A 26,936-nucleotide genomic window follows, 5' to 3' on the forward strand; every position below is an offset into this window, starting at 1 on the left:
CTGCTTGTAACCTCTTCACGCTTAGACCACTGAACCGATTTAGATGAAATTTAGTGTGGAGATAATTTAAGGATGGACATAGGATAGCTTTTATCAATCATCATCCTACGCAGACTACGTCGAGGACAGGCACTAATATTACATGTTTCTACACAAGGCAGCAAGTTTTATACCGGTATAAAAGATTGGCTAACTTTTATACCGGTGAAAACGGGTATTTCCAAAACCAGTAACACTCTACATCACTAGATTTCCCTCATTACACAGCGGGTTCCATTGATAGGTTATTATTATGAAATTTAATTAAAAGCGAGCTTGCATGCATTTAATTAATTAGGAGATGCACTTTCAGTGAATACTGGTTTCTTGGTAAGGAAAATTATAACATGCAGATATCTACATTAGAACCAGGAATTAGACGGGGTGTGCGGTATAGTATAGTTGGTCAAACCAATTTGTCAGTCAGTAAGAACCAGGAAAACTATACTCATCCTTATCTTTTGGATGCTAAGTACTAGTAAAAGACAAAGATAGTATGATTCTCTCTCTCTATTATGATTGAAATGAGATACGGCCCAATTCGAAATTTAAGATACGTCAGTTAATAGATCTAGAAACGATATGGATTAGACATATCTAATCTGTCAAATGTGACGTTTATTCAAACAATAACTTTACTTTTGATACAGACACATCTAATCCATATCGTTTCTAGATCTATTAATTGACGTATCTTAAAGTTTGAATCGGGCAGACAGTCCTTTGACAACCTATATTATCTACATAAAGTGTACCTATTCATCCTTACTTGTCCTATCTTGTAAACAAACACTTCTAAAAGACATTATCACACTTTTCTCTGGAATTAAACAATAATTATCACTTAAAATGTTGTTGTATACTTAAAGAAAATCACAAAGTATCGAAATCAACCAAATAACCACTGAAAAATATCATTTCTAATAAGATTTTCATCAATAACCGCAGTAACGAACGGATCACCTCAAAAAAATGTGACATTACGATGTCTAGATTGTCTATAAATCGTAGCTTGTTTACATGTTAAGACATGTAAGTATGAATACACTTTACAGTGGTACATAGAATTAGACAGAGTGGGTTTGCTGGTGATTTACATCGGACGTCGGATATATCCTACATCCGATACTGCGGAATACTGTGATACCGCGGAAGCGAATGTAGGATCCTACATCCGATATCGGATTTGACAACAATGTGAAAATGCCTTTAGGTAAGTTAAATAAGAACTTTAAAGAGGACGAATAATTCCAATAAATATATTACTGCAATGTTCTGCCGCCAGAGTGCAGCACTACCGACTCTAGTAAATTCATAGACTAACTTATACATACTGTGCCTTAAACTGTTTTTTGACAAATTATCACAGACAATAAAATATGACATTGATGCATCAAGGCGGTTTATTAACAACGGGTCGGTCGGCCTACCGGTAAACGCGAAAATTGAAATTTAGTTATCTGCCTCTTTATCGCTCGAGTATGCAAGAGTGATAGAGAGGCAGAAACCGAACTTTCGATTGTCGTGTTTCACGGTAGGCCATGTGATTGACGTAGTGACGCATGATGTGTCATTGATGTTTGTTTACTGTATGTGCTAGTTGTGCCACCTACGCAGAGCTTTGCCTAATATTCCCTATTGGCAAAAGTTATATCTACAACTAACGTGTCTATGCCCCTTTACTGTCAACATTTCTGTCAAAATCAAGTAGGTTGAGACAAAATAAAATAAATACATTAATAAACCTTTAACCTAAAGTAGGTAATGTATATGAAGTTGAGGGTCCAAAGGAAGAAGATCCTCGAACAAGATTATCGGACCTTTGATCGGGATGCCCGCCGTTTTTCAAGTGACCCTAGATCGCTGATAATTTTAAGGGAATGAGCGGAAAAGAGGTAACTTTACATATATTACGTTTATTCCTGATGTTAAAATATATAAAACAGACGCGTTATATAAACACCGACAGACAACGCACAGCCTAAATACAGGTTTATAGAAAAGCGTTTTCATATTGTCCGATCGTATATCGGATGTCGGAAGGAAGTATAATGTAAGATGTGTTTCTCTGTATTTATTTATGCATTTCATAAAACATCATTACTAAAAAACGATAAATAACGCAAAAAAGGCGGACTTAATGCCAATGGCACTCTCCTGCAAGAGCTGTTTTTGTTATAGGCGCCTTGCGACATCCTATATCGGAAAGGCGCTTCCGATAAATTCAGCCATGTCGGAGCCCCCCGTCAGCTGTCGGACCGATAATATTTGTTTGTGTACGTATGTGTAGGCATGATGTTTGTTGTAGTGTGCGTGACCGCTAAAGACGGCGCCCGGGCGCGTCCCCGCAGCCTAATTATGCGGACGTAGGATCTTACATCCGATATCGGATCGGACAATATGAAAACGCTCTAAAGTCTTTAACACATTCAACGCTGAGCTACGTTCGTAGCGGTACATTGTAGCCGTTAACATAAGTTTCCCGGTATGTAGCGGAAATGCTTCGTAGAGGCAAAACGACAATATGTCGTGATTACCGCTGAATGGGTTAAAGATTTTGAAGTGTGGAAAAGGGAAGCCATCACGTAGGTATATGAACATTACACGAGTGCGAAAGAGGCAGAATGCAAATTTAATGAAAAAACGTGATCATGTTTGAGATTCATAGCGGCCTTTAGATCCAAGTCGGTGCCAAGCTAAATAGTTAGGTACAAGGCTGTTCAATAATCATCATCAGCATCATTTTAGCCCTTTATCGCCCACTGCTGAGCATAAGACCTCTCTTCTAGTACGGCACTTGTCCCGGACCTGAGCTAATGTCATCCGGAAGTGACCCGCAATTTTCCGGATGTCGTCCACCCAACGAGCCAACGGACGCCAGTCGCTTCTTTCATCCTAAAGCGACGACCATTCTGTTAACATTTTAGTCCACCTGCCATCACTCTGCCTAGCATAATACCCCCAAGCAAGTAATGGACAGTTTTCTTTCTTATCGAACCGCACCAGAGTTGACTTTTAGTTCCACATTGTGTTGACGCTTTTGAGATTTGACTTGATTTGAAGTTGGTGAACTTCAAACATATCAGTTTGCTTATAAAGTCACGTACATCGCATGGACCCTGGGAAACTACCACGCCAAGTAATGCTGGGTCAGACCATCATCATCAGGCTATAGTAGTCCACTGCTGGACATAGCCCTCCCCTAAAGAGCGCCCTGGGACAGATAGCGGACGTTAAAAGACCTGTTGGGCGCCCAACTCTACGGTTTAAGGACTTAAGCGTGACATGGACAGTTTTGGCATTCGGACCGAGGGTTGGGAGAAACGCGCCGAAATGAGACCGGAGTGGCCCTTTAGTACCGTTTGGTAACTAAAAATTGGTAACCAGCTTCGAAACGGGAAAGAAATGCCAATTTGTAACTGGCTTCAAATTGGGACTTTTCCATTACCGATTTGTAACCACGTTTGGTAACTGGCTTCGAAACGGGAAAAATAAATCCCGGGTTGTAGCTGGTTACAAAATGGGACTTTTGAATTACCGATTCGTAGCCACGGTGGGTTAACAAGCTTCCAAACGGGAAAAAATATCCCGCGTTGTAACTGGTTACAAAATGGAACTTTTGAGTGGCTCATTAAGTTGTATACAGGGTGCAAAGTTGAGATGGGGCAGTAAAGGCAGCTTGCTGTCACTCAAAAATGGTCTTCAGAAACCATCTCTAACTTTTTAAGTGGTGTCAATTGGCATTTACAGGTTTTGATAAAATGTACAGTCAGCCAAGAAAGTGGTTTACCACTTTTCGACTCTATCATCTGACCGTACACCGTTCTAGCCTCGATTTGGTAGAATAAACTCCGATCAGTAACTCCGGCCCAATACGTAACCGGCTACAAACAGGTAATTTTGGATTCCCATTTTGTAGCCCGTTACAAAATTTAGTTACCAAACGGTACCACTCTGGCCCAATTTGTAACTGGCTACATACAGGGAATTTTATATTCCCATTTTGTAGCTAGTTACGAAATTTAGTTACCAAATGGTAACACGCTGGCCCAATACGTAACCGGCTACAAACTGGGAATCTTGATTCCCATTCTGTAGCTGGTTACGAAATTTTGGTTACCAAACGGTACTAAAGGGGAGTGGCGACATGATATTAAAGTCGGAACTTCAATGATGACTGGCTGGAGAACCTCAAGCGGAAAAGTCTTCATCGTGCTGTACCACCTCCTGCGGACTCGCGTTTTGTGTGCGATGGATGTGGCAAGAAATGCGGCGCTGCTATAGGATTTTATAGCCATCAACGGCGATGCGGGACCCCATAAACACACAAGCGCCGCAACAAGCATCTACAACAGATGATGTGGCCAAAATGAGGGGTCCCTTTGTTTCCCATAAAGTTTTAAGTCATAATGTATTGTTTGTCATATTATCGTTAGTCATAAAACTGAAACCGTTAACTTTTCAGGATTTTCGTAAGGTTATTCTGTAGATAGGTTAGGTTAGGTTTGTTTTATGGCAATCCTGAAAAGTTACGCGTTTCTGAGAAAAACCAATTATGACTAACGAAAATTTGGACAAACAATACATTATGACTTAAAACTATTTGGGAAACAATAGAGACCCGGCCAATGATGATGATGATATATGGGATAATACTTACTTTATTTTATTCTCTTATAATTTAAAAATAGTCGGTTATTATTTAAAAAAGACATCCATATACAATTATACATACATACATTGTTATGCTGAAAAAGTGCTTCGATATTCGGGTGATTTCTAGTCTAGTTAAGGTACTCGACTAAATCTAGCTTATGAATATTTCAGCCCCATCGTTCTGGCGACGACACCCCTAGCTCGAGCCAAACTTCAGACGAGGTAAACCTTAAACAACTAATGTCTATTACTAAAGGGGCCCACTGATTAACAGGCCGCCGGACGGTATCGGCCTGTCAGTTAGAACAAAATTTTGACAGCTCCGAACAACTGGCAGGCCGATACCGTCCGGCGGACTGTTAATCAGTGGGCCCCTTAATTTGTATAGAGTGACAGTTCAATATAGTATGTATGAACAAATTAGTTACAGTGAAATTCCGCCACATGGCGCGTGATCCAGCCACAGTTACCTGTATTGATCTATATATTATATGTCTAGCATTAGGGCTCATTTAGACGATGCGAGAATTCGCATGCGAGTTTTATTCCATTGCGGTTTTTGATCGGTCGGTTGAATTGGACGTAACCAACAGTCCGTAATGTAACTAAAATTGCATGCGAGTTCGCGCGCCGTCTAAATCAGCCCTTAGTTTCCTTTCATGATAAATAATAATAATAAATAATAAATATTATAGGGACATTCTTACACAAATTGACTAAGCCCCACGGTAAGCTCAAGAAGGCTTGTGTTGTGGGTACTCAGACAACGATATATATAATATTGTATAAATACTTAAATGTACATGCATGAGGGGGAACATGCACAAAGCCGTGACGAGTGGCGAAAGACAGGGGAGGCCTTTGCCCAACAGTGGGACACAATATAGGCTATAAAAAAAAAACTTAAATACATAGAAAACAACCATGATTCAGGAACAAATATCTGTATCATCATACAAATAAATGCCCTTACCGGGATTCGAACCCGGGACCATCGGCTTCATAGGCAGGGTCACTACCCACTAGGCCAGACCGGTCGTCTAATGATCTCTCTTCTCTTAATACGTAAATTACGTAATCTCTTTTTTACGCACGGTCGCCATCAGATATATCGGAGCGGCCAAGATGTTCACAAATAACTATACAAAACAAGCAAAACCTCTATAGGTATTTAGAAGACATTAGAATTCGTGGTAAGATCATCATCCTCATCATCAGGCTATATTAGTCCACTGCTGGACATATCCCTCCCCTAAAGAGCGCCAAAGCGCCCTGTCTTCAGCTTCCCGCATCCAGCATCTGCCTGCAGTCCTTTCGCAGATCGTCATCCCACCTGGTCGGAGGGCGTCCTAAACTACGTTTGCCGAGTCGCAGTCTCCACTCAAGAACACGTTTACCCCAGCGGTTGTCGGTTCTTCGTGAGATTATGGCCAGCCCACTGCCACTTCAGCATGCTAATTCTTTGAGCTATGTCGGTAACTTTGGTTCTCTGTCGCATGTATTCGTTACGAATCCTATCCTTCAGAGAAACCCCGAGCATAGCTCTCTCCATAGCTCGCTGAGTGACTTTGAGCGACTTTGGCGTGTTCAGATAGTTTGGAGCATCTTGGCCGCTCCGATAAATCTGATGGCGGCTGTACTAACTAATAATTTTTTTTCATTCAGATGTCAGTCAAGTCACTCGATTTCGAAAACGAACTACGTCAGTACCACGAACAGGAGGCGAGAGAAAGTGCGAGGAGAGATAGTCCATCCTCAATCTCCTTGTATCCCGGAACGAGACCTGTTGTGTATGACTACACCAGGGAGCGGCAAAACCCACATCCTGCTAAGTAATCCTTGTATTAAAGACATAGAGAAAGATTGGTAACTTCCATACATTAATTTTCTTACCAATACGCGAGTTATTTCGTAGTCGACATCTAGCGTCAAGTAGTGGGTTTATCAGTACCGCTACTTGACACCAGATGTCACAAGTGTCGCTATTGACGAAAAATTTACTGCTAAAACATTAACCATAATGTGATTTGTAGTGTTTAGTTTTAAAATAATTATATTTTTATAATATGTATGCTAGTTTTAAGGTTGTTTATAATAAATGTATGGGGTAGGTATAGGTATCTCTCGTAATAGAGGCGGTTTGTTAGAGAGTGAACCTTCTGTACCTAGTACTATTATTTATTGTGAATTGTTTCTTCCAGTCTCGTAGAATCGACAGCCCACCTTGTGAAAGGCTGCATGGGCGCTGGCATGCTCGGCATGCATGAGGCGTTCATGCATGGAGGGATATGGACCTCGTTCGGCTGCACGATTATCATCGGCATACTAGTCACTTGTATCATGTTAGTAAGTAACTTCTTTGATTTCACGGACCTATAAATCCCGGTCTTTTGATAGGCTTGCGGTGGGATATAGATCCAACACGTAGAGAGCTTTAAACTCATGTAGAACGCCTGCTGGGACCCATTCACAGGTGCAACAATAGACACCCATGAACCGGTCTCAGCAAGCATTGGGACTATTGTAGAAAAAGTGAACAGTACCCTATTTTTATTGTTCGCCGCCCTAGGCCCGGGCCTACTGGGCCTCAGGGCAAATCCGCCACTGTTATCTAGGCAGAAAACTTCATTATTAAACAGTGTGGCTAATCTCAAAAATATGCGGTTTTGGATGAAATGAATCACAAGCGAAAATAAATAATAATATCCTTAACTTTAGGGAGTGGCTACCATCAGTTTGGCACTGACAAAAACGCTATCGAGAACGTAACTTACTTTCTATGCATCTCGCTCGTACTCGCATATTAGTGCGAGCGAGATATATAGAAAGTAAATTACGTAGAAGTTAGCGTATATGTCAGTTTTGACACTGTCAGTGACTCATGGTACGCATACAGATAAGGCCTTTTTTTGCAATCCGTAACCATCAAGCACCTTGGTTATGTTAGCCGAGTTACTTTTTTAAAAACTATTTTCAAAATATTTATTGTATGTATAACTATCACACATTATTTTGGGAGTTTAAAATATAATTTGGGTGCAATTCCAAATACACTTTTGGAAAGTAAAGCCGTTTTGAATGTAAACGAACGTATAGATAAATTAAGATAGTGATCGTCCGATGTCTCAGCGTTTCCTTTTGTCAATAGATGCTGGTAAGCTCAGTACATACAATGTACGCCAGGATACGGGTCTCTCGTCTCTCATATCCGGATTTAGCTGAAGCTGCCGCGGCTACTGGCCCTTCTAAGGGACTTAGGAAGTTTGGTAAAACTTTCAGGTAAGGAATAGGATAAAGCTGATTACGTAGGAAACATATGCCTTAGCCCTTAGCCCTTGACGGCCGCCGACCCCACGGCAGACCAAAAAAGCGATGGCTCGATGTCGTGAAAGCAGATTTGAGCGTAAACGGGCTCACACGAGAGGACGCCCACACACAACAACAACACAACTACAACTTTCTATCGGAGAAGAAACATATTTTTTAAGAGAAATACGAGTAAGCATAGAGTGCTCACTCCATACATCAGTTTTCTTACCAAAACGCTTATTATTTTCGTAGTCGACATCTAGCGTCAAGTAGCGGATTTATCAGTACTACTACTTGACAATAGATGTCACGAGTCTCGCGACTGACGGAAAGTGTATTGCTCAACAATTTACAACTAATAGTACAAGCAAACAAAATAGAGTTTCGATTAATGCGGTTATAATTGCTAAACACTTTTCGTTCGTCGCGACATCTGTTTGTCAAGTAGCAGTAGGTACTGATAAATCCGCTACTTGACGCTAGATGGCGAATACGAACCTAATAATTAGCGTTTTTGTATGAAAACTGATGTATGGAGTGATCACTCTGTGCTTACTTATATCGTATCTCTATGGTATATGAGCAATTGAGCATCCTATTAGATATCACAAGCTTATATAATAAAGGATATGTGGTTGTTGGCCAAGCCGGTATTGTGCGTAACTAATACTTACTTATTATTTAGTTTGGCGCGATGACCCAAAATGAGTCTTGGCCTCCAACACAAGAGCAAACCATTTTACTCGGTCCTGTGCGGATTCACGCCAGTTTTCACTGACGCCGAGCTTCCGGAGATCTGCCTCGACTCGATCCGCCCACCGATACTTAGAACGACCTACGCAGCGTACTACGTAGGCGAACAACACGCGAACGCGAAGCGAAGCGATGCGGCGCGGGTTGAATCAATCCTGATACCTATAGAAGAGTGTCCTACGTGGGCGATCCCGTTGCGAACGCGAACGCCTTGGGCCCGCCGCGCCGCGCCGTTCGCGAGTTGTTCGCTTACGTAAGACGCAGCGCTACAAGACGGCGTCCAGTCGGTCGACCCATGTTAAGAGAGCATAGTCATAGTCATAGTCATAGTATTTATTCATAAACAATGCAGGATTGGGTTTGAAAATACATTTTTTAATACAGTTGCTCAAAAAGTGCTACTTTACGTAGCTGTTTAGCGTGCGGAAAGTTGGTTATCTCGAACTAGTGCTTTTTACTTTTCCAATTTTTTTAAATTTATACTTGTTCCAATTCACGACTACTTATTGATGAGTGTTAATATTCGTTTCCTTTAAACGTCGTAATCAGCATAAAAACCTACTGTTAATGTAAGAATGTGAAAAATATACATCCTCTTCATCATTATAACACGTTCATTTTTTAATATTGAATATTGAAAATTCCGTTCTTAATAAGTTGTCTGAATGGAACGGAATAGCTGCCAAACGCCCATAGATATAATATACTTAAAGACGACGTCTAAGCGAGCTGTCACTGTTACCACTTTTGTTTAGTGTACGATTAACAATGTTTTACTTATTTTTTCGCAACTGTATTAAAAAACGTCGTTCGATACACGTGCGGAAATGTCATTCTTCACTCGTCCCGAGTCTTGCCACTCGCCTGCGGCTCGTGGCAAAATATCTCGGTACTCGTGAAGTAATGACATACCTTCCGCACTAGCATCGAAATGTACTATTACACACACACTTAAAACTATAGGTAAATAAAAACAAGTAAATCAACACTTGGGACTAAACAAAATCGAACACTTCATCTACAGTATAAAAACACCCTCTCAATAAAAACTGTTTTAATTTGTGTTTAAAGATATTACTTTCTGAGATTGTTTTAAGTTCTACAGGTAGATTGTTAAACAATTTAACTGCGTGGTGTCTTACACAGTGTTCCTCTATTTTTGATGATGGACGGAAATGAACTTTTATATTTTTGGTGCGCGACACTTTACGCAGCTCCTGTTCCTCATCAGTTACAAACCTTGAGCTATGCTTAACGAGATCCGTTAGTAATAAGAGCACATACAGACTAGGCACCGTAAGGATACCAAGTTTTTCAAAATACTGCCTGCAAGACGTCCTTTGTGGGATGCGAAACATGATTCTATAATCGCTCTTTTTTGAGCGATTAGAGCTCTATTGATGTTGTATTGGAAGCTGTTTCCCCATAGCATAATGCTGACACCTCAACTTGGACTCAATCAGAGCATGATACACTATTTTAAGATGTTCTATATTAATTTCATCTCTGAGAGTTCTCAGGGCATAGCATGCTGAACTAACTGCGTTTTCAATACCATCCAGCTCTTGTGTCCAGTTTAATTTAGAATCAAGACGTATACCAAGAAATTTTACAGCATTAACTATTGCTACAGATGTTCCATTTATTTGAAGCTCGTCATTTTTCTTAGAGTTTTGTTTGAACAGAATTATTTGGGTCTTATCGGTGTTTAGGCATAAAATATTAAGAGTAAACCATTTATAAAAGGAGGATAATGCAAGATTGATTAATTCATTGAGCTCTACTATGTTTTCAGCATGTACAACAGCATTAGTATCATCAGCATACATTATTAAATTACAGTTTGGTACTACATTAGATATAAATTTAACAAGATCATTTGTAAATATTATAAAAAGTACAGGGCCTAAAATGGACCCCTGTGGGACTCCTCGTTTTACTTCCACTGGTGCAGACTCAGTGGATCTTACGAAACCATGACTTGTATCTTTTATTTCTACGTATTGGTTACGGTTTTCGAGATAGTTACGTAAGAGACCGTAAGTTTTGCCCCTCACTCCATAAAACTCCAGTTTCTTCATAAGCAATTCATGGTCTACTGTGTCAAAGGCAGAACTGAGGTCTAGAAATAAGCCTGCTACTCTCATTTTACTATGGATCTTTGAGATGACATCATCAATCAAAAAATTTATTGCATCTATAGTGCCTACATTCTTTTGGAAGCCAAATTGTCTTGGGTTAATTATATGATTGTGTTGAAGGTGCTGCAAAAGACGGGTTTTAATAAGCTTTTCGAAAATCTTTGACAGTACTGGAAGAAGCGATATGGGTCTATAATTATTCGGGTCTGTTTTTTGGCCTTTTTTGTATTGGGTTGCGCGTAATGTTGTATTTATATTTTCAGGTACACTGTGGACGTGTGTTTATTCATAGAAATGTGTGGAACGTGTTGCATTTTCGAACTGATCATTGCTCGTACTCTGAAACAGGTAAAGTCTCCAGATCTCCACATTTCCTTCGTGTGCCGAATCCCCGCAGCGGGAGAACGGCATACGTCCAGATATGTGCAAAATGGCGTCTGACACACGAAGGGGTATAAAAATTCTTACTTGCATCCGCTAACGTATGAGGGTCCCTTTGAGTTGTACAATTAATAATGATTTATTAAATGCATAAATAAATACAGAGAAACACATAATTATATTCTTACATTTTACTTCCTTCCGACATCCGATATCGGATCGGACAGTGTGAAAACGCTCTTAGTCAATCTGTGTAAGAAGGTCCTATAATATTTATTTATTTACAGGGTCTAGAAGGAGCCATCCCAGAAATGAAGAACCAGAACTTCGGTATCCGGATATACATCTTGATAATAACTATTCCCCTCATCTTGCTGTGTATGGTCAGGAGCTTGAAGTACTTGGCTCCTGTGGCCTTGGGTGCAAGCTTGTTTGTCAGTAGGTATAAGGGCGTTTTTATTTAAAGTTGTCCCCTACACTTTTTTTTCAAATTTGGGATTTTTTATGTTATTTCTACTCAGAATTATGAGCTCTTTTGATCTAATAAAAAGAAAAAAAGTGTCCCAAAATTTCCATACAATTTTCGACCTTTCCATTTCGCGACCGCCATACAAAGTCTATGAAAAATGGTAACGGAATGGAAATAAAAATCTTGGGACCCCTTTTTTCTCCTATTAGGATAGAAAGAGCTCGTGATTCTGAGTACCTAGAAATAACATAAAAAATCCCAAATTTGAAATAAAAGTGTAGGGGGCAACTTTAAATAAAAACGCCCATTAAGGACGTTAGACCTTTTTGAAAACCAAATCGTAATACATCATACTTTCTTCATAGTTCCTTTTTTTAGCATTAGAAAAAAGGTAAACAATCTTGACGTGTCTTTTTATTGAAAAACACTTTTGAAAAATAAGTCACGGCAAATATGTACCAATTATGAATCGTATACGATTATTTACATTCTTTTGCTTCCATAAGTAATAGTTACTGATTTTTAAAAAGCTTTTTCAATTAAAAGTCACGTCAAGATCGCGTAGTCTTTTTCTAATTCTAAAAAAACGAACTTTAGTAAATTATGCCATTCGTTCACTTGGAAACAGTTGAAGGTTTGGAAAAAATTTGATAATTGCAACTCTTGGACTGGACTTTTGACTTTCTGTCTTGCTTGATCACTCCTTGCTACGTCATGATAAGGCCACGACCAGGTGGACTCCAAATACAAATACATACAAATAATTTATTATCATAAAGGTTGTATACATGTGCAGAGATATATCTATTCAGACTCCAAACTAGGCTAGCCTGTATCTTGGAAGTCTGCGAGAGCGATTGACAACTATTTTCACATTAGTCGATACAGCGCTTACTGCAGACATAATTTTATTCCTTTCCATATCCAACCAACAAGTATCCATCCTTCTCCCAGCTTTCATCGCCTGTGCAACAACAATCTACAGCATAACATCCATCGCGGAACTCAACAAGAGACCAGCGTGGAAGGACTACCACGGGTTCTTTCGCTTCCTCGGTACCTGCATCTATAGCGTGCAAGGCGTGACCATAACGCTACCGTTGGAAAATAACATGAGGAGTCCACACCACTTTGCTACTGTTTCGCAATTTGGTAAGGATAAGATAAGACAAAAGCCCAGCCTGGAAGAACCACAGCTTCTTAAGCTTCCTCGGGACCTGCATCTATAGCGTGCAAGGAGTCACCATAACTTTACCGTTGGAGAATAATATGCGGAGTCCGCACCACTTCGCTACTGTGTCGCAGTTTGGTAAGGATAAGGTAAGATAAAAGACCGGCCTGGAAGAACCACGGCTTCTTAACGTTCACCGGCACCTGCATCTAGAGGTATAGCGTGCAGGGAGTCACCATATCTTTACCGTTGGAGAATAATTTGAGGAGTCCGTTCCACTTCACTACTGTTTCGCGATTTGTCTATTGTCATAGAGAACTTAGATTCCGAGTAAAATGCAAATTTCTCCAAGCTTGTACACAATTTACAAGATGGTGGCGGTTCCTCGAGGTCCCCAAATGTCAAATAGTGTGGACATGAAAAAGAGACCTTTAATTAACATACATACCAAATTTCAGGACTGTTCTAGAGATTTCGAGGTTAGTCCTAATCCGATTGTATTATTAGCTGTTAGTGCTGATTGAATGGAATATAAATAAATATAAATAAATTATTTGTATCTCCTTGGATTTCACGGGCCTATACGTCCCGGTCTTTTGATATGCTTGCGTGAGGATATAGAATTATAGATCCAACACGTAGGGGCCCCTTGGAGAGCTTGTCATGTCATGTAGAACGCCTGCTGGAACCCGTTCACAGGCGCAACAATAGACACCCATGAACCGGTCGCAGCAGGCATTGGGACTACTTGTAGAAAAAGTGAACAGTATAACGGTTTATGGATTGAAGTTTGGGTGGACAATGAGACTGGGTAAATGAAAGTAGGTACATAATATGTTCCAGGAATGTCACTGGTGGTGTTGATGGTCGCTGCCATCGGCTTGCTTGGCTACTGGGGTTATGGTGAACAGTGCGAAACTCCCATCACCATACATTTGCCGCTTTTTATGTAAGACGCGACTCCAACCTTCTTAACCTAAAATAGGGTTTCGCATTACTTGGCGTGATAATTTGTTTTCACCACAATAGCTCGTAAAGGGTCTCTTTATTCTTCAAAAATTGATGCGAAAGTTGCATTTTATGCAAAAGAGTGGCAAAGTTATTTGATGCAAATTTTGAGTTATTTTCTCATGTTTGCTGGTAGAATTGGCTTAAAATTAAGTGATGATTTTAATAGTTATTTGTACAACAAGAGATCAAAGTTTGATATTTCTTCGAGTGCTTATTTTGAGTCCCGTGCAAGCGAAAGATTCTATAATAGATTCACGAGCGTAGCGAGTGAATCTAATTTAGAATCTTGAGCGTAGTAAGGGATTCAAAAGCGCACGAGATGTAAATAACTTTGATCTCGTGTAGTACACAAAATTTTTCACCCTAAGCAGTGAGAACATACCTAGAGGGACAGAGATAATAGAACCCAAGTATATCGAACTTGTATTAGACCCTGCATGTTGAAATGACATTTGACTATAAAGGTCACTTGAATGTCATTTTGTCTCACTCAGTGAGCAAAATCGCATTTTGCTCACTGAGTGAAACACGCTCAGTGAGCAAAGTTTTAAGAAGCAAAGTACCCTTGTTCGAGCTGCTGAGGTGAAAATAATATTTAAAAGCGTAGGTACTTACATTTGAATTTGATTTTTAATGAATGATTTAGCATTATCCTCGCGTTGGTGTGGTAAAAAATTTTGTTCTTAACTCGGTTGCAAAGTTTGTTTAACGCTCGTAAAGAAGCAAAGATCCCACTTTTCGAAAAAAAACTGGAATCTATCCCTTGCTCGGGCAGTGGCGGATTTGCCCTAAAGCCCAGTAGGGCCGGGTCTAGGGCGGCAAGACATTAGGGGCGGCAGTCTGTATGATGTGTGCTGAGAAAGGGGCGGCTAATATTTACTACAGGGCCTGGAGCCTAGGGCGGCCAACACTGCAAATCCGCCACTGTGCTCGGGTGTCAATATCATCACGAAGAGTTAAACAACAACTTTGCCCCCTTGCAAAGCAAATAACTATTTCAGATCGACCGTGGTTTTGCAGTTTATCCTAGCCATAATGATGTCGGCCATCTTTGCTTTGCACTGCTGGCTATCCTTTAGAATAATCTGGTATTACATTGGGAAAAGACACAGAAGGTATCGACATTTCACTTTTTACAACCTATATCTTTTACATGCAGCAGCAGAAACTGCTAAGCGGGAGAGGTGTTCAAAATTACCTTGACGCGCTTATTCTCTTAACAATAAAGTCGCATCAAGATCATTTTGAACACCTCGCCCGCTTAGCAACTATTGCTGCTGACTATACTGGTAGTTATCGTTTAATTTACACTAAGGTCAATTGGGAAGACCGTAATAGGACAAAAGGTCTCATATTTGTATAAGTACGTACTTCGCTCAGACAGTCATAAACGAGGAGCTTCGCTTCTTCTTTTCTACCGACCTTCTGTAAGTGAAGTATGTGTACAAACTTAAGAGTTAGAAGCGACAAAAGAGCTTGTAGACGGTCTTACGGCGGTCTAGCATGAGTTGCGTTCTCGCGCGCGAGTCCTTAGTGTCCTTACTTGAATTCGCGCTAGATGTAAGTATGGAGTCGCGCGCGAGAACGCAAGTCACATTAGTAGGTGAAGCAGGTCTGATAGATGGTTTTCTCTACATTGGACTTATATTGGAATATTAATCAATTTTACGGTGTACCTGTCATATTTTTCAGGAAACGTGAAATTTGGGAACGCTTCTACAAAGCCATTAATGTAATTCTGATTTCGTGTGTGTCGTTGGCGTGTCCTGATATTAATCTCATGATGAGCTTTGTAAGTCTGTCTTACATATTATTTTCACATCACCTATTCGGAAAAAGGCATTTACTTTCCTGCTAGGAGGGATCAAAGTGACACTTTTCTGTTCTGCTATATTTTAATGCCAGTATAAACTTTAACACAATGAAATATAAACGTATTACGTGCATACAATTTTTTTAGGTACCTTCCTAAATAACATTTTGAAACAAGAATTTCTTGATGATGATCCTGTGATATGTGTAAAGTAGTGTGTAATACATAGTAGTAAAATTATGTATTTCCATCTTGGGTGTTAACACTTGAATCCCTCAATAGGTTCCCTACGCTCAGGGTTCAATGTAGGTACACCCACGCCGCAATTATATCATTTTGCTCCCTTGTGACACAATCTACTGTTCCGAATTTTGTTGCATTCCTTTATTATCGCACCTATTTATTTTTAGCTTGGCGCAGTGATCTGCAGTTGGGTGTGTTTCATATTTCCCGCAATCATAGACAGTCTGGTCTCATGGAGAGACTATCGAAGTGTATCCTTCCCTAGTCCGCCAACCAATAGACAAATGACGTTCGTATCTATTATTTATTCAAAATAATATCTCTTTAAGAGGGAAGTATAGCACGTACTCGTCCATACAAAAAGAGAAAATGTTTTTCCACTTCTAAATATTTTATAGGCTTTCCTTTTTTCTAAGTAGCAATACAAAAACAAAAAAATTCTAAAGCGAAACCTTCAAACTATAGCACGTACTCGTCCATACAAAAAGAGAAAATGTTTTTCTACTTCTAAATATTTTATAGGTTTTCCTTTTTTCTAAATAGCAATACAAAAACAAAAAAAATCTAAAGCGAAACCTTCAAACTATAGCACGTAACTCGTCCATACAAAAAGAGAAAATGTTTTTCCACTTCTAAATATTTTATAGGCTTTCCTTTTTTCAAAATTGCATTACAAAATAAAAAAAATTAAAGCGAAACCTACAAACGTAGAATATATTATGCTGAAGCGATCGACATCAAAATCAAAGTGATTTGTTAAGATTTAGTTAAGTACCTAGTGGATACCGTTTTCTCCCGAAAAAGTACCGTTATTTTGTTAGGATCGCAAAGCTATTCTTCCCTCTAAAGGGGCCCACTGATTAACAGTCCGCCGGACGGTATCGGCCCGTCAGTTGTTCGGAACTGTCAAAATTTTGTTCTAACTGACAGGCCGATACCGTCCGGCGGACTGTTAATCAGTGGGCCCCTTAAGTTGTGTGATGGACTGATGGTAGTGTGTCCGTGAGGAATTGACTAAGTAACGGAATTTGTTGGTCTGACCCACCAACACAAATTGGTTTTACAATTGTCACCGGTAATTGTAAATTTCTTAGCTACATTACTTATTTAATAGTGAAATAATTTTGTCTAAAGTTATATCCTACTTGACCGTACAAACAGCAACACTTCTAACTGTACATCGGTGGGCCTTAGGGGCTGTCCATAAATTACGTCATCGATTTTTGACCCCCCCTCCCCTAAAATCATCGAAAAATCATGCTTCGAATGTGCCCGTTTCCTCCTACGTCATGCTACCATCATCCGATGTCCAGACCCCCCCCTAATTTGAAATGACGTAATTTATGAATAGCCCCTTATTACAAAAGGCATTAAGGTACACCGATGTACAGTTAACAGTGTGAGCGATGGTACGACTGTACCTGCAATAATATGTTACTCTTCGAGTCCGCAAAAATATGTGACACGCTCTTATAGCTCTACAAATAAGATAGTGTCAGATATTTTTGCAGCCTTCGTTGTGTAACATAATTATTATCGCTAGTGACTGCACCTGCACATAATCTATTTGTTATAATATTATTTTATTTTTAGGTGGAGCTGCTTCAGAAATATCTTCATCATGGTTTTCGGTGGAGTTGTATGCATAGGAGCAATCGTCTCGTGTATATTGTAAAACGATAAAACTTATGGATAATAAATAATTATATAAATAAAACATTATTCTGAGCTTTTTCATTAATTTAAATGGAAGAGAAAGTAAGGAATTGGTATAACCTGGCAAATCAATGTGTCAGTAGAAAAACTTCGCGCTTATTTCTTCTGGCAAATTAGTTTGCCGGGACTTTATCATAATTCTAGTAATTTTGTAGAAACTATGAAATGACTGGCTAATCAAAGACTCAAAGGTCAGTGACCTCAGAGCCTTAGACCCTTAACAAAAGATACAAGGGAGTCAAGGGTTATTTGTCTGAATATCGACCTAATTCGATAGACGTTAAGAACTATTTTGCCATAAAATTATGAAAGCTCATCTATTAGTTAACCTAGGGATGTGCAATAAATTAAACACGAACAATGCGAACAAAGAGAAATTATGAACTTCCTTTAAGAGTTAACTTGTGACCCTTTTGGGACGAAGATTGTTGAATCATCGCCTGCTTTCTGAAGCGCCATATCCATACAGAAATCTCATATATCAAGAACTCTGCTAACTTTTTGGAAACCTTCCGCAACTAACAGTCTTGTTACATTACCTACTAAAATCTGCGCCACCATTGAAATTATCTATATCTGCCTTTATGTCTCGAATAAGTACCTATGCTATTTATTTATTATTTATTTATTTATTGATCAAATAAGTAACACAGCATTACAGTATAAAACCAAGGCACTGTGAAACTACATGCATGATGCTATGCATGAAGGATTTCGTTATATGCCTCTGTTAGCCCCCATTCGCACAAGAGCTTTTTCAACGCGCGTTAAAAAAGCCCTTGAATCTGTCCGCACTCTAAATTCCAAAAATGCTTGTTAAAAAGCGCCACCGCTGTCGTGTGAATAAATACACATGTATGTATTCATTTGTGGCATTAAAACGCTTTTTAACGCGCGTTGTAAAAGCGCCCGTGGTAATGGGGGCTTACACTCTTGCACAATGGTTTTACTCATACCTCTCAAATAGAGAACAGTATGTCCTAACCGAAAATGAAGAGGGCCAAGAAGTACGATCCTCAGTAAAACCTGTAAATAGAGGAACGCCACAAGGGTCCATTCTAAGTCCAATTCTTTTTACTCTTTTTACAGCTGATCTCAGTAATAGACTAAAGCACTGTTCTATTCATTTATATGCAGATGATACGCAAGTTTACTTATCGTTTGATCCACAAGAGACAACACAGGCAGCAGAAAAATATTAACGAGGACTTAGATATTATATATCGATGGGCAGTTAATAACAACTTAGTTCTTAACCCTACGAAATCCAAATTTTTAGTCATAGGAACCAAGCATCAGTGTGATCGTGTCGCAAGCCATAACCCTAATATAATCATTAACGGACAGGCGGTCGATAAAGTACACTCCGCGAAAAATTTGGGCCTGTTAGTTGACGAGGAATTGCGTTACATCGAGCACATCAATGCTAAAATTAGAAATGCATTCTATAGACTGAAAATTCTATATGGCATAAGGAACCATTTAACTGAGCCAGTCAGGTTAATGTTGGTGGAATCACTTGTCCTGTCACAGTTCAATTACTGTGATGCAGTGTACGGGCCAAGAATATTTGCCAAAACTGCCCAAGCTATACAAAGAGTACAGAATGCGTGCACGCGATTCTGCTTCTCGGTGCCGAAGAGAGCCCACATCTCACCGTATCTTAATGAGAACTGTATACTTAAAATGGCGGGCAGAAGAGTATTGCACTTAGCCTGTCTTATAAAAAAAACTGTAACAACCAAGAAACCAGACTACCTTTATGAAAAAATTAACTGGTTAAAGGATGAGCACCATTTGAACACCCGCAGTAAAATACAAAATAAATTATCTTTACCGCACCACAAAACTGTTGGGTATAGAGGGAGCTTTAAATTCTCAGCAGCCAAAATCTGGAATGATCTGCCCCCACCTCTAAGAAATAATGTGTCCCAAAATACTTTTAAAACTAAACTGAAATCTATATTACTCTATAAACAGAAGAATACTTAAGCACCCTTGAAACACCTATTGAATAGTACCTAAGAGTAATTTTTCATGTCTTGCCCTAGCTAATAGTTTTATTTTTTATTTTATTTTTTTTCCCTCGCCTTTTTCTCATGCCATCGCCATTTGCTAAGTTAACTTAGATTTAGTTATTAGTAGATTTCATAAAAACACTTGTTTTATATTTTTTATTATATTTTAATATCTTATATATAATTAGGGGTGAACTGAAAACCATCAGCGCTGTGACAGCTAGTCTGTAACACTAGCAAATGCTGAGTCCATCCCTATTGTCACACTATTGGTTGTTTATAAGTTATAACATAAGTAAGAACGAGTATATTAGACTTAAGAAATTAATGTCAAACTATGTTAATTTAATTGTTGCTAGTTCAACATGTATTTTTGTTTGTTTTACTTTTTTATCGTCTTTGTTTTCTTGTATGTGTGTGGCAATAAATAATTCTTATTCTTATAATATTCGAGCGATTGGGAGGCGGATAGCGAATTTTCGATTTTGGATTTGCGTGGTAGACTGTAGAACCTCTGAACTGGCCTTCTTTTGCCAACAAATTACATTGCGCCTGACGCCGTAAGCTTAGTTATAGCCTGTCAAACAACTTTTTCAGTAGAAAAATGGCGCGAAATTCAAATTTTCTATAGGACGATAACCCTTCTTCGCCTATTTTTTTAATTTGCCGTTTTTTTCTACTAGCGGAAATGGCTTGACAGACTATACTTTCCTTTAAATGAGATTCCTGCTTAACTGGGTAGAGCACTATGAAAAAGCGCCATCTATTGGTTACTGCCAGAACTAGTACGACGTCTGCCTCCATGTTGTTGCTAATGTGCAGTATTCATATTAGAAATATGGCTTTTAGTTATTCAGTTATAGCAAAGACATATGTAACTTTATAGTAACAATCCATAACAATCAATGCTTGATTCATATTGAAAACATTTATTTTAAAAATCTACTTACACCTTTACAAATAATCAACGTATAAAACTTTGTCTTAAATAGCTGAGTGCTGCCAACTTAACCAGCTAAATGTCAAAATCACGAGTCCGTGAACGTCAGGTCAAATGATTAGATAAAGAAGTAAACAATACAATATTTCTGCATTTTGGACGTAATATTGTTTAAATTCAGTTTCTGTGCTTAGAATTCTATCTTTACTAAAGTTTTGTAAAGAAAAAGTAGTGAAATTCATCGGCAAATAAAGTGTATCAGTGGTGAAAACATGCCATAGATTTGGTTTAACAATTTGGTAAAAATATCCACAAAAACAAGAAATGATCCACATAAATGATCTGCCGTTAGAATCATTCCTTGAAATACTGTCTAAAGCAGATGGCTGCACGATTGGAATATGCCGTAGAGTGAGCAAAAATTGGAAAGAAATAGTCGATGGCACAGACTTACTTTGGCAGGAATGTTGCAAGAAAGAATTCAAACATTCCTCTATCATTGCGAGAAGAAAGTCCGGAAAAGATACCAGCTGGTACCACATATACAAGAACCTAAAAACATGGTCAGATATTTCGAAAATCGAGAGTAAAACGAGGGAGTTCTATAATTTTTCTCTGCACGATAAATGTCACGCATTGGAGATTGACAATGGAATTTTACCGTTAAAAGACGCCCGAGGAGTTGTGCTTTACGATATGAATACAATGAAAAACATACCTGTAGTAGTACCTGAGAAAAACTGCCTGAAAGTTGCGCATAATGATTGTGCTTCTGCGATCTTGATTAAATCTGGACTTTTAATACAGAGATCTGTTTCTAATCCAAACTTCATGTCTGAGGCGTTTTTTAAAGCTGACAACTTCGTTTTAGCCGAGAATGCTATGTACTTCTTTAATAACCGAGACATTTTTAAATGCGATTTAGGCCATGAAAATCTGTCTTCAAAATTGATTCTACATTGCGACTATGATATAAAAGTTATGCAGTATAACAACAACGTTTTATACATATTTACTGATTGTGGAAATATAGTAACCATTGTAAATGAACAGTTAGACTCTGTCAAACCAATTGCAGTACCTCCAGAATGGCTAAAGCAGGTTAAACATATAACAGCTATCAACGACAAAAACTATGTTTGTTATTCACGGATTTTATTCAAAATAGAAACAGACACATATAAGCATTTGTACATAGAGTTTCCTCCAATAACCGCACTATTCTTTTACGGAGATATAGTTTTGATCGGTACAAGGAACAGCGAGATATTACTATACCGTCTGTCAAGCCAAAAATATAAGGTTACACCAATTTTTGAGAGACTCGGAGCATTGCCGGATGGGAAGTATGCGGTACAACTGGATGTTTGCGAGAGAAAATCTGGACCAGTCATTGTTGCTGCTACGTTTTTTGAGATATTCATATTTGAATATGACTTCTTCCCTAATGTAAGTATGTTACGTAACTTCAAGTTTTGTGTTGATTCAACATATTACATTTCCATCTAGAAAGAGTAGAAGTCCTCTGTCACTTTTCCTTTTCTATTACATTTTATCAGGTAATAAGTAGAGAGTTGGTTAACAAATGTTGTTAAATGTTAATAAACAACCAAGTCTGTTATTAGAATTGAATTCTTCTTGCCTAGACAATAAGGTTGATATTGCAAATGCTCAACAACAACAACTACATCTAAAATGATATAATTTCAGGACAATGTGGACCGCATGAAGAAGACCTTCACCTCCAACAAGCTGTGTATTTACAAGAGACTCCTCCGACTAAAGGACAGGCTGCAGTGCCAATCATTCATTTAACCTCATGAGACCCCTCGTATACATTTTGGTACAAATTCCACAATCAATTTTGAACTTTTATTGTTTAACTAAAGGTTCCAAATTGAACAACAAAAAAACTGCTTCCGGGTCTCAGGAGGTTAAACAATTAACCCTTTGATGGCCTAAGGCTCACTTGCACCATTACACAAACCATTACGGTTAAACCTGCAGTTACCATGGTTACCAGTACTATTTGACTCTGGATTAACGGTTTAACCGCTTGTGGGTAGTGGAATGTGGCCCTAAGTGGCCCTAAGACGTCAACTGACGCGCGCTGTTACATCTACAGACCGATAGGTATCCCTTTGCGCATTATGACTATACTCTGTATCTTTAGGTATTTAAATAAAAGTAAACAAAATTTACCCTCAAATGACTCCTTAAACCAGTTGAGGGTAGATGAAAACATTACATGATCAAATAATGTAGGTTAAAGTCAGGTCGTTCAGTGACAGGACCAGGAGGTTTTGTATTTGATTGGTTAACCAAAAAATTTTATAACTACCGTGAAATTTAAAAATTGGAGTTTGTCCCACTAGTTACCACCAAGTTCAGTCAAGTCAAGGTCGTTCAGTGACAGGACCAGGAGGTTTTGTATTTGATTGGTTAACCAAAAAATTTTATAACTACCGTGAAATTTAAAAATTGGAGTTATTCCCACTAGTTACCACCAAGTTGTTACCAGTGGTAACTACTGGGATTTTTTTTCCCACCTTTTACCAGTGATAACTACTAACTAGGGAATAACCCAAAAATTTATTGTTTACTTTTATTTAAATACATAAAGATACACTCCCTTATTCATAAACGCGCTACAAACCTCAATTAGCTAATAATCGTTTGTCTTTATCTGTCATTTTAACTTCAGTATTTGTAAGAAAGGAAGTTTGTATTTATAAAACAATTTAACTTAATCAGTACTGTAAAGTTTTATGAATAAGGGGGACAGAGTATAGGTTCACGATGACGCGCCGCGCACGATAGGTCAGGCGTTCAAAGGGTTAACAAAAATTAGATGGCGCCATGGTATAATAATATACTATTTGTACTCCGCTTGGTACTCTCTTCCCGTCTTTTCGTGCTCACGTGACTGACACAAGCCCACGTCATCATGCGGAAGCGCCATATGATAATATGCGATAGCGCTATATAAAGTGGCAATGTTATTGTGACGTAGGCTTGTGTCACTCTGGGAAGAGAAGACAATGTTTTATTAGACTATGAGATGGCGCAACACATTTTGTTCTATCTCGATATTAAACATTAGCAAATAATAAATTAAATGAGGTATAAGTATAAAAGATATAGGCAAGTGCAGGAAATTGGCTTAGCAAATAAGACTTGAAAGTCACTGCCCTAGATTTTGACATAAAAGTATTATTATCGTGTTATTGTTATTAGTAAATTATTTGGTTTGTTATTCTCTTTATTTATTTTTCATCTCAAGTTAGGTTATTTATAATATGAATATAAAAGTAAAATATAAAAACACTTACAAAACGATAAAAAATACATATAAACACATTATAAAAAACCTAACCTAGGGTGCCGCCAGCAGCGGGGCAAGGCCCAAGCTACCGGTGGTCAGGGCTGCAGAGAGAGGAACCGGCGGACTATCCGCGCCGTGTCCAAGATCACCGCCTTCTGCATCTGACCCTTGATCCAACCACCTAGCGAGAGTCTCTCAAGATGTTGGTCGAGACTCTTCGCTATTAGACCGTTATTATTATTAACTTATTTAAATTAATAAATTTGTTTGTGTATAAAATTATAAATAAATGAATGCATCTAAAGTTGTTATGACTTCACTGTCTATTTGTTAGAAGTGTGATTGTTTGAGTATTAAATTATGAGTTAGTTATAAGGACTAAATTGAATATTAAATGTTAGGTAATCACTAATCGAGCTTACTTTTTTTATTATTAAATAATTCCCCTTTTTTTTAAGGAAGGTTGGAGCGTCGAGATCATCGTATTTATTTGTCTTTTCTGCTCTCGAAAGTAAAAAGCATTGGAAAAATTATATCTCAAAAATATGCGGTTTTGGATGAAATGAATCAAGCGAAAATAAATAATAATATCCTTAACTTTAGGGAGTGGCTACCACCAGTTTGGCACTGACATACACGCTAGCGTGAACGTAACTTACTTTCTATGCATCTCGCTCGTACTCGCATATTAGTGTTAGTGTATATATCAGTCTTGACACTGTCAGTGACCCATGGTACAGAAGAGACAACTTGTTTTTCGTGAGTCAAATAAAACACGTGGCAATAAATTAATATTTATTTAATTAACAGTTACTTTATATTATCTTACATAAACTATATCGAAATATTTAAAAAATATTACTTGGAAAGGCCACCTTAATATTATTATATATGGAAGTTAGATAAACTTGATATAAACATATTTTTCATTTATCTATTAGGAGGAAATTTTGAACTTTGTTTCAAAGATATTACTATACTTATAGAGCAAAGCACAAAAATAGTGTATGAACCAAAGAGTTATTGATTCTAAATAAAAGTATACAAAAAGCCACCGAGTTTCACTGGCGAACTAGATGGCGTTATATGTTTTAGTAACTCTTAAATGTCATCTTTTGACAACCAGAGTTACCGGATAAGTCCAATACAAGACAAGAATTTTCCTAAATTTTTAAAATACCAATTTTACTATTTTAATAACTCTTTGGTATGACACAACCTTGGCAACAAATCAAATTATTTTATTAAATATTTTGATTTGTGTTTTTTTAAGTAGTCACACTACTATATATAAATTGTAACGGCTACAAATATAATGACCACCAAAAAATACTTTGGTACCCTAAATAAAAAAATCATGCTTACCAAAAAAAATTACTGAACACCAAAAAAATAAGGCCTAAAAATACAAAAGTACCACCAATTTAATTACGACTGCACTTCAAATTGTATTCAAATACCAAATATATTGAATGATCACCAAAAATCATTAATGATCACCAAATCTTGAAGACCAAATTAATGCGATATTTTCACCTAAATAAACCACTATGATTACCAAAAAATTTATACATATTACCAAATAAAGTAAACTGATGCCAAAATTACTAGCCCCTCCCGCTCAACCCCCCGTAGCCCGCACCGCATACTTACCTAACCTAATCTACTTTTCTAGTAGCATTTCGTTATGCTACTAGAAAAGTAAGTTAAACTGCTATCAGTTAAGTGGGTTAGGTTAGGTTAGCACTGCGACCCTTACAGAAACGAAATGGTACTAGAAAAGTAGGTTAGGTTAAGTTTCAACTGCTACCCATACAGATACGAAACGCTACTAGAAAAGTGGGTTAGGTTAGGTTTGAACTGCGACCCTCACAGAAAAGAAATGCTACTAGAAAAGTGGGTTAGGTTAGGTTTGAACTGCGACCCATACAGAAACGAAATGCTACTAGAAAAGTGGGTTAGGTTAGGTTTGAACTGCGACCCTTGCAGAAAAGAAATGCTACTAGAAAAGTGGGTTAGGTTAGGTTTGAACTGCGACCCTTACAGAAACAAAATGCTACTAGAAAAGTGGGTTAGGTTAGGTTAGAACTGCGACTGTTACAGAAATAAAATGCTACTAGAAAAAGGTGACGAAGTGGATTAATTAATTTAATAGGATAACGATATATTAAATGATTGCACATTTTTAATTAAAATGTGGTTACAATTTTGTGATCATTTACTATTTTTGCGTTTACAATGATTATTTTGGAGCCATTTGCTTTAATAGGATAGCAAGATTTAAAAATTTGGTTATCATTTTACATTAAAATGGAGTTCTAATTTTGGTGGTCATTTACTATTTTTGGGTTTACAATGATTATTTTGGTGTCATTTTCTTTAATAGGATAGCAAGATGTAAAAATTTGGTTATCATTTCACATTAAAATGGGGATTGAAATTTGGTAATCATTGACTATTTTTGGGTTAATAATTATTATTTTGGTGTCATTTCCTTTAAAAGGATAGTAAAATGTAATAAAATTGGTAATCATTTCACATTAAAATGGTGTTATAATTTTGGTGATCATTCATGATTTTAGGGTGGTAAAATAGATTTTTTTGGTATTAAATTTTACTAAATCTGGTGATCAGTTAAATAGCAGCCAATTGTAACCTGAAATAGATGTCATATATTAATGAAAAAGTGACTCTTTGGTATGAACCAAAACATCACCGTATTTTTATTATTTATCCTTGTGCTTTGTTTCAAAATTAGCGTCTAGATTCATAAACTTTGTGCATTAGATTGATTAAATGTTTCTCTATTTAGATATATTTTGGGGTGGAGTGGTGTGATGACCTCCCCGAGCGGGAGACAGGGGGAAGTTTGGGTGGGCTCCGGCCTGCCCAAAGGTCCGTCTGTCACCCCCGGTCCATCCTGGGCAACGTCACTAGCGACTGGCATTCGT

The 26,936-nt window shown here is 38.0% G+C and overlaps 2 protein-coding genes across 2 annotated transcripts; both read left to right on the top strand.

The window, feature by feature from the left end:
* Window positions 1-1,770: 1,770 nt before the first annotated feature.
* LOC134801824 (proton-coupled amino acid transporter-like protein pathetic) lies at window positions 1,771-17,708 on the top strand. The gene is made up of 13 exons (XM_063774454.1): window positions 1,771-1,934; window positions 4,867-4,917; window positions 6,361-6,527; window positions 6,897-7,041; window positions 7,844-7,974; window positions 11,162-11,246; window positions 11,567-11,717; window positions 12,703-12,900; window positions 13,763-13,868; window positions 14,932-15,045; window positions 15,623-15,722; window positions 16,154-16,275; window positions 17,580-17,708. The coding sequence occupies exons 1-13, from the start codon at window positions 1,920-1,922 to the stop codon at window positions 17,659-17,661; spliced, it is 1,467 nt and encodes a 488-aa protein (XP_063630524.1). The 5' UTR covers window positions 1,771-1,919; the 3' UTR covers window positions 17,662-17,708.
* Window positions 17,709-20,738: 3,030 nt separating this feature from the next.
* LOC134801834 (uncharacterized) lies at window positions 20,739-23,863 on the top strand. The gene is made up of 2 exons (XM_063774467.1): window positions 20,739-22,109; window positions 22,371-23,863. Exons 1-2 carry the CDS (start codon window positions 20,985-20,987, stop codon window positions 22,473-22,475), a joined length of 1,230 nt encoding a protein of 409 aa, XP_063630537.1. The 5' UTR covers window positions 20,739-20,984; the 3' UTR covers window positions 22,476-23,863.
* Window positions 23,864-26,936: the final 3,073 nt, after the last annotated feature.

This window comes from Cydia splendana, chromosome 23 (genome assembly GCF_910591565.1).
Source record: "Cydia splendana chromosome 23, ilCydSple1.2, whole genome shotgun sequence".
NCBI lineage: Eukaryota > Metazoa > Arthropoda > Insecta > Lepidoptera > Tortricidae > Cydia > Cydia splendana.